This window comes from Myotis davidii, unplaced genomic scaffold (genome assembly GCF_000327345.1).
Source record: "Myotis davidii unplaced genomic scaffold, ASM32734v1 scaffold540, whole genome shotgun sequence".
Taxonomy (NCBI): domain Eukaryota; kingdom Metazoa; phylum Chordata; class Mammalia; order Chiroptera; family Vespertilionidae; genus Myotis; species Myotis davidii.
Genome location: NW_006292916.1, coordinates 1,076,634 through 1,086,377, shown reverse-complemented (window position 1 = coordinate 1,086,377; position 9,744 = coordinate 1,076,634). Strand labels below are relative to the sequence as shown.

The following is a 9,744-nucleotide window of genomic DNA, read 5'->3' as shown; positions in this document are numbered from 1 at the left end:
GGTACCTATCTATAATAATAAAAGCATAATATGCTAATTAGACCAAACATCCTTCCAGACGATGCCAAGGCTGCGAGGGAATACCGGGTTCTGGGTGCCTGCTGGTGACCAGAGGGAAGCCCTGGTCCTAGATGCCAGAGGGAAGCTGGTGCCAGCAGCCGGGGGAAGGAAGGCCTACTCTTACACAAATTTTGGGCATCGGGCCTCTAATCAATAATAACCATAAATATAAGAGAACTAAAAGCTCCAGTCAAAAGACAGGATAGCTGAATGGATAAGAGAACATGACCCATATAAATGCTGTTTAAGAGACTCATCTCAGAACAAAAGATACACACAAACTGAAAGTGAAGGGATGATAAAAATATTCCATGTAAATGAAAATGAAAACAAAACTGAGGTAGCAATACTCATATCTGACAAAACAAACTTCCAAATAAAGACCATAACAAGAAATAAAGATACTACATAATACTACATGATCCAATAAGAGGATATACCAGGTAACCCTGGTAAAAACATATATGCACCCAATATAGGAATGTGTGTGTGTGCTCAAGTGCACATGGGTCATTCTCAAAGATACACATGTTAGGATACAAAGCAAGTCTCTACAAGTTCAAGAAGAATGAAATCATATCAAGCATATTCTCAATCACAATGGCATGAAATTAGATAAACTAGAGTAAAAATACTAAAAACATTCAAACATATGGAGACTAAGTAGCATGTTATTAAACAATGAATGAGTTAACAATGAGATGAAAGATATCAAAAACTCCCAGGAAACAAATAAAAATATAAGCACAGCAACCTAAAACCTATGGGACTAGCGAAATGAGTCCTTAGAGGGAAGCTCATAGCACTAGAGGCCTACCTCGAGAAACAAGAAACATTTCTAATAAATTATCTAACTGTACAACTTAAAGAATTAGAAAGACAAGAAAAGCCCAAAGTAGAAGGAAGGAAATAAAGATCAGAGTAGAAATAAATGAATATAAAGACTAAAAAACAATACAAAAGATTTTTTTTAAAATATACTTTATTGATTTTTTTACAGAGAGGAAGGGAGCGAGATAGACTCAGAAACATCGATGAGAGAGAAATATCGATCAGCTGCCTCCTGCGCACCTACCACTGGGGATGTTCCCGCAAACAATGTACATGCCCTTGGCCAGAATCAAACCTGGGACCATTCAGTCCGCAGGCCAATGCTCTATCCACTGAGCCAAACCGGTTAGGGCCAAAAGATTTACAAAAAACAAGAGCTAGTTCTTTGAAAAGATAAACAAAATTGATTAACCTTTAGCCAGTCTCATCAAGAAACAGGACCCAGTTTGGCTCAGTGGATAGAGCATCGGTCTGCGGACTGAAAGGTCCCAGGTTCGATTCCGGTCAAGGGCATGTACCTTGGTTGTGGGCACATCCCCAGTAGGAGGTGTGCAGGAGGCAGCTGATCGATGTTTCTATCTCATCAGTGTTTCTGACTCTCTATCCCTCTCCCTCTCTGTAAAAAATCAATAAAATATATCAAAAAAAAAAAAAAGAGAGAAAGAAACAGGACCCAGTAACAACTGACCCCACAAAAATATAAAGGATTGCAAAAAAAAAAAACCAAAAAAACCATACACCATGACTGAGTGGGATTTATCAGTATTCCAGGGATGCAAGGCTGGTACAATATTCACAAATCAATAAATGTGATACATCACATAAACAAACTGAAAGACAAAAATCATAGTATCATATCAATAGACGCAGAAAAGGCATTTGACAAAATCCAACACCCATTTTTGATAAAAACTCTCAGCAAAATAGGATTAGAGGGAGCAATACCTCAACATAATAAAGGCCATATATGACAAACCTACAGCCAACAACAATGTGCAAAAACTAAAACAACTTCCCCTAGGAACAGGAACAAGACAGAGATGTCTGCTTTACCACTCTTATTCAATGTAGTAATGGAAGTCCTAACCACAGAGATCAGACAAGAAGAAATAAAAGGCTTCAAATTGGAAAGGAAGAAGTAAAATTATCATTAATTGCAGATGACATGAAACTGTACATAGAAAACCCGAAAGACTCCACAAAAAAAACCCCTAAATTTAATAAATGAATCTGGCGCCCTAGCTGGCTTGGCTCAGTGGATCGAGCATTGGCCTGCGGACTGAAAGGTCTCAGATTCGATTCTGGTCAGGGGCACATACCTGGCTTCTGGGCTCAATCCCCAGTAGGGGGAGTGTAGGAGGCAGCTGAGCAATGATTCTCTCCTTAGTGATGTTTCTCTCTCTCCCTCTCTGAAATCAATAAAAATATATTAAAAAATAAAATAAAATAATAAATGAATTTGACAATGTAGCAGAATACAAAATTAACACCCAGAATCGATGGTACAACCTCTTTAAAAAGAAACTGCACAGCCCTAGCTGGTTTGGCTCAGTGGATCGAGCATTGGCCTGCGGACTGAAAGGTCTCAGATTCGATTCTGGTCAGGGGCACATACCTGGCTTCTGGGCTCAATCCCCAGTAGGGGGAGTGTAGGAGGCAGCTGAGCAATGATTCTCTCCTTAGTGATGTTTCTCTCTCTCCCTCTCTGAAATCAATAAAAATATATTAAAAAATAAAATAAAATAATAAATGAATTTGACAATGTAGCAGAATACAAAATTAACACCCAGAATCGATGGTATTTTTATACACCAATAATGAACTTTCAGAAAGAGAAAACAAAAAAAAATCCCATTTTCCACTGCAACAAAAGAGATACTTAGGAATAAACTTAAGCAAGATGGTAAAAGACGACCTGTACTCAGAATATGACAGGATGTTGAAAAAAGAGAAAGAGGAAATTATAAACAAGTGGAAGAATATGCTATGTTCATGAACTGGTGGAATCAACATCATTAAAATGTCCATACTACCCAAAGCAATTTATAGATTCAATGCAATGCCTATTAAAATACCAATGGCATATTTCACAGACCTAGAACAAACATTCCAAAAACTTATATGGAACCACAAAAGACCCTGAATAACCACAGCAATCTTGAGAAAGAAGAACAAGGGCATGGGAAATACATTACCGGATATAAAGTTATGCTACAAAACCGCTGTAATCAAAAGAGCCTGGTCTTGGCACAAGAACAGACATATACGTAGATCAATGGAACAGAACAGAGAACTCAGAAATTGACCAAAGCCATTTTGCATAATTAATTTTTGACAAAGGAAGCAAGAGCATACAATTGAGTAAAGATAGTCTCCAATAAACGATGTGGGAAAATTGGACAGATACATGCAAAAAAAATGAAACTAGACCACCAACTTATACCATACACAAAAATAAACTCAAAATGTATGAAAGATTTAAATGTAAGCCGTGAACCAATAAAAATCTTAGAAGAATTATAGGCAGCAAAATCTCAAACATTTCTCGTAGCAACATGTTTATGGATACATCTCCTAAGGCAAGGGAAACTAAGGAGAAAATAAACAAATGGGACTACATCAAAATAAAAAGCTTCTGCACAGCAAAAGAAACCATCAACGAAACAACAAGAGAGCCCACTGCATGGGAGAACATATCTGCCAATGATATATCTGATAAGGGGTTAATTTCCAAAATATACATACAAAGAACTCACACAAATCAACAAAAGACAAACAAATAAATTAAAAATGGGCAAAGGATCTGAACAGACACTCCAAAGAGGACATACAGATGGCCAAGAGACATTAAAAAATGCTCAATGCCTCTAATCATCAGATGAAAATTAAAACAATAAGGTTATCACTTCATACCTGTCACAATGGCTACTATCAATAAATCAACAAACAACAAGTGCTGTCGAGGATGTGGAGAAAAGGGAACCTAATGGACTGCTGGTGGGAATGCAGACTAGTGCAGCCACTGTGGAAAACAATATGGAAGTTCCTCAAAAAATATAAAATGGAACTGCCATTTCAACCAGTGATCCCTCTTCTCAGAATATATCCTAAGAATCCCAAAAAATCAATCAGAAAGAATATATATACCCCTATGTTCATAGCAGTGCTATTTAGAATTGTGAAGATCTGGAAACAGCCCAAGTGCCTATCAATTGATGAGTGGATAAAAGAGCTGTAATAACATTTACACAATGGAATACTATGCAGCTATATAAAGGATGGAGCTCTTACCCCAGGAGATAGCATGGATAGGCCTGGAGATTATTATGCTAACGAAATAAGGCAGTTAGAGAAGAATAAATACCATGTGGAATGTAATGAACAAAATAAACTGATGAACAAAATAGGTCCAGAGGTATGGATACATGGAACAGAATAACAGATCTCAGTGCAGGGATAGGAAGAGATTAACAAAAGAGCATATATGCATAACCCATACACAGAGACAACAGTATGGGGAAGGCCTGAGGTGGGGCAGGGGTTGGGGGAAGAGGGGCAGAAAGGGAGAAAATGGGAGACTCCTATCAACAATAAATACATACATACATACATACATAAAACTCATAAGAATTGTGCACTTACGATAATAGCCTTCTGCATCAGTCCAGTTATCCCTGAGGTTAGGATTCTCTTTAAAGTCTTTTCCAATGCCAGCAGCCCGAAGACGAGCACTCTAAAATTAAGGAGGCAATATTAGCTATTTACCCACTAAATCAGGTTGACATTTCAAGAACTTTCTTTAAACAAAAATGGGTGAATCAGCTATAATTTAATAAGACATTTCATGCTAAATTAAATAAACTCTTACTGTCACTCATGTAAATGTGACAAGGATGAAATATGAATATCAGTCTTCTGCATTACCATAATATCATTTAGGGAAAAAAGTAATGAAGTATCTTTAAAAACTTTTGGGAATATGATGAAGACATTATAAATAAAAATAAAAACTCAAACCAGATCTGATTTTCCTTAGCTATTGATAGAGGACAAAAATTACAGATTGGCACTCGGTTAACAGTAAGTGTACAACTCTCCCTTCTACCAGTTTTCACATCTTTTACTGCCTTGTCCATATAATACCCCTGCTTGTCTTCCCATATATGTGTATGGAAGGTCACTGGCTGTACTAATTAAACCTCCAAGGGAAATTAAAGAGTATAGGGTACTTCTGAAGAGTCTTTATCACACATCATTCTCCAAGATATCCAGAAGGTGCCTTAACATCAACCAGACAAATGATGGTTCAATAATAATTTTATCCTCTCTTAACCCATCCTTTTTTTTTTGGGGGGGGGGGGATCCTTTTGCAAAACATGAATGTGATACATTACTTAAGCTAATTACCAACGTCTGCTGGGATCTGGGCACTGGCTGCTTATCCTATTCCATTTTAAAATTCTGTTATATGCTTATCCTTCCTACCTCTTCTTACCAAAGCTTCCTATTTCTCAAGTTTCCTTATTTTTGAGTATTAGTTTTAAAACATTTTTAAGAAAAGGCACTGATAAAAATGACTAAAGGACCAAAATTTCTTAACCCATTCCTTATAACATTTTCAACTCTTCAATAAACTTCATTAGGCACCAAATCCTTAAGTTCTCCATCATGTACAATATAAAAGCACAAAGTGAATTGTTTTAATAAAGGCCTGTAAATTACTGATATCACCTTGTCTCACCTAACTACCCGCCCCCCCACATACACAGTTTGTAAATCTAAGAAAAAAGTTGTTTCAAAAAATTAACTATACCTTTAAGTCATTAGGCATTTAACTTTCATGAAGCTCTCAAACTATTCTGCTGTACCTATTTTAAAATTGTAACTTAATTTCAGAATTAGAGAAAAGTTACAAAACTAGTACAAAGAGTTTCCAGGTACCCTTCACCTAATTATCCAAATGCTAACACTTATTAATTTGCTCTATTCATCTCTTTATCTTTCCCTCTCTCTGCACACACACACACACAAATACAAATTTGTTGTCTATATTTTTGGTTTAATAGCTGTGTTATGATTTAAAATTACTTACATCAAAATATGCAGCAAACATATCATCAGATTCTGTAAACATATCAGGTGCCAACAGCTTTTTCTGAGCTGACCCTTAATGGAAATTAACGTTAATATTTGAAAAATGAATAGATACAAATTTAAGTACAAATAATGAAAAAACACCAAAAGCAATTCAAACTTTTTTTCTTCTTGTACGTGAGTTTTTCATTAATAATCAACTTAAAATCACTTTATAACACTTAAGATGTATAAAGCCATCCACTTTTTACTAAAAGGGAATCCTATATAAAAGAGAAACGTGCAAATTAGCTGTCCCTCTGCTTGGCACAAGCCATGCCCACAAGCAAATCAGAGTGACTATGCAAATTAATCCAACAAAGATGGTGGTTAATTTGCATTCGCAGGTGTCAGGCACCCCAGGAGGCTACGCCGAAGCAGCTGGCTCCCAGGACCATTGCCGGTACGGGAGGCGAGGCCTACTGCGCCAAACCACGCCCGCGGGTTCCTAGGACTTTCACCAGTAGGGGAGCCAAGGTCACCCGCACCTAGACACGCCCATGGGTTCCTGGGACCTTGCCGGTGGAGACAGGGAGGTTTGGAGGACTTGGCAGAGCAGGAGACCATTGGATGAAGAGCAGAGCAAGAGAGAGAGGGTGGCTTGGAGGGTGTGGCTCCCTGGGTCTCCCCAGCTTCCTCATCACAGCTGTGGAAACTGACAGCAGGGAGGAGGAAGTCCACCCCCAGTGACAGTGGCGAGGTGGGATTATGTCTAAAGAACAACTGTTGATATAATGTAGCTCTGTAGCCGAAAGATGCTGGCATTATCAACAGAAAGTGTCTGGAGAGCAGCATGCGTCTGATCTTGAAAGAAGGTGGCGCCTGCAACAGAATGTGGCGTCTTCTCAGCAAAAACAGAGTACATGAGGATGCAATTCTCGAACATAGTTGTGGTGGAATGACTGTTCAATGTGAATTCTGCCTATCACTAAATTTCTCTCATGAAAAACCATCCAATGGGAAATTTACTCAATGTTGTAGCAAAGGGAAAGTCTGTCCAAATGATATACGTTTTCCAAATTACCTGGCATATTTAAAAAGAAAACCAGGGCTGCTCAGAAAGACTCATGATCAACATCAACAACCTCATGCATGAAATAAATGAATTAACAAAATCGTACAAGATGCTACATGAGGTAGAAAAGGAAGCCCAATCTGAAGCAGCAGCAAAAGGTATTGCTCCCACAGAGGTAACAATGGCGATTAATCCGAGCATAACAGTGACCCAGGTAGATATAATTCTCCCCGTGTAACCGAGCTTGCTGTCATATTCAGAAACGAAGATGGAGAACCTCCTTTTGAAAGGGACTTGTTCATGCATTGTAAACCAGATCCCAATAATCCAAATACCACTAAAATGAAACGAATCAATATCCTGTTTCCTACATTAGATGCAATGACATATCCTATTCTTTTCCACATGGTGAAAAAGGCTGGGGAACAGGTATTGCATTAAGACTCAGAGACAACAGTGTAATGGACAAAAATACTAGACAAAATGTAAGGACACGAGTCACACCAATGCAGTATTATGGATTTCATCTTTCTGTGCGGGACACGTTCAATCCTATTTTAAATGCAGGAAAATTAACTCAACAGTTTATTGTGATTTCATATTAAAAAATAGAGACCAATGGGATAAATTTCATCAAAGCAAACCAATCTAAGTTGAGAGTTGAAAAATATAGTGGTTTGATGGATTATCTCAAATCTAGATCTGAAAATGACAATGTGCCGTTTTATCAATGGTAAAATGATAATACTTCCATCATCTTCTGAGGGTGGTCCCAAAAATATGCAGCAGCGATATCAGGATGCTATGGCAATTGTAACGAAGTATGGCAAGCCCAATTTATTCATAACCATGACATGCAACCACAAATGGGCAGATATTGCAAACAATTTACAACACTGGCAAAAAGTTGAAAACAGACCTGACTTGGTAGCCAGAGTTTTTAATATTAAGCTGAATGCTCTTTTAAATGATATCTATAAAGTCCATTTATTTGGCAAAGTAATAGCTAAAATTCATGTCATTGAATTTCAGAAACGCGGACTGCCTCACGGTCACATATTATTGATATTAAGATAGTGAGTCCAAATTACGTTCCTCTAATTAATTCCCTTTCAATGTGCACAAATTTCATGCACCGGGCTACTGGCCTATATATATATAGAAGCCTAATATGCTAAGTGTCTGATTGACTGGTCAACCACTAGACCACTTGCTATGATACACACTGACAACCAGGGGGGCAGATGCTCTGACCGATAGGTTAGCTTGCTGCTGGGGTCCGGCTTATTGGGACTGGGTGAGAGGGGCCGGACACACCCTGGAGCCCTCCTGCAGTCCCTCCCCTGCCGGCCAGCCCCAATGGGGACTGGGCAAGACAGGCCAGACATGCCCTGGAGCCAACTTCCTGCACTCCCTCCCGAGCCTCTAAAATATTTCTTCTAATTAATTTCCTTTCAAAGTGCACAAATTTGTGCACCAAGCCTCTAGTATTTCATAAAGTTCTACTATATAATACCAATTCTTTCACCAACATGATTATGTATTAAAGTGAAAACTCCTCTTTAGAAATTGTATTTTTGCCCTGGCCAGTGTGGGCTCGGTTGGACATCATCCCACATGCACAGAAAGGTTGCTGGTTCAATTCTCCGTCAGGGCACATGCCACAGTTGCAGGCTCATTCCCTGGTAGGAAGCATGCAGTAACACATTAATGTTTCTCTCTCTCTTCTTCTCTTTCTAAAACAGTTAAAAAAAAAAAACTTAAAAAAATAAAAATTAAGTTCTAAATTTTAACTTAAACCTCAAAATATTAATATCCCCATTATAGATATAGGTCTATATCTATTTCTCTTCTAAAAAGTCCAATAAATCCATAAAAATTAGGGCAAAAAAAATTAAAGGGTTCTTGGAAAAAAATAATACAAATTAAAATTACAATGAAATACCATCTCTCTCTTATGAGACGGGCTAAAAATTCCAAGTATGACAACATTTTGTTAATAAGGCTCTCAATAAACAAGCATTCAGACATTGGTTGTGGATGGCAATTAACTGTACCTCCATTATAGAGGGGAATTTAGAAATATACAGAAAAATTATATATTCATTCACTTTTCTGGCTCATCTATCCCACTTCTAGGAAACCATTTCAAAGGTACAGTGGCAAGCATAAAAAGAAAATGACTTAATGCACAACACTATTCTAACTAATTCTCCAACGAATAACCAACTGGACACACCTCAGATATACACCATTAGAAGACAGGTTAAATAAACTATGTCACATTCATTTCATTGGAATAAACCACAGTTATAAAAAGTAAAGATATTTTCATACAGATGAGTATATATAGCATATTTTAAAAAAATATTTTTATTGATTTCAGAGAAGGAAGGAGAGGGGGAGAGAAAGAGAGAGAGAGAAAAACATTAATGATGAGAGAGGAGAGAGGAGAGAGGAGAGAGAGAGACCCTGTATCTATCACCACCTTTTATGACCCAGTCTCGGATATCATGTGGTAAGATGCTGCCTCATTCTATTTGCTGAGGCCGAGTCCGCCTCAAAGTGCAACCCAGGTTCCAAAAGAGGGGAAACAGACCCTGCTCCTTGCTGAGGAGGGGCAAGTTTTGAAAAGGACACATGGAACTGAAAATATTGTTCTGACCATTTGGGGGAAATACAATTTTCCATGGTCTCATTAAACA

At 37.9% G+C, this 9,744-nt stretch overlaps 1 protein-coding gene across 1 annotated transcript in view; it reads right to left on the bottom strand.

Annotated features, from left to right (window-relative positions):
* The window catches only part of PRPF4B (pre-mRNA processing factor 4B), a 55,504-nt gene that overhangs the window by 17,963 nt on the left and 27,797 nt on the right, over nucleotides 1–9,744 (bottom strand). Inside the window, 2 exon segments of the mRNA XM_006766427.2 lie at nucleotides 4,534–4,624; nucleotides 5,984–6,057. Of these exon segments, the coding sequence (XP_006766490.2) occupies nucleotides 4,534–4,624; nucleotides 5,984–6,057 (165 nt within the window).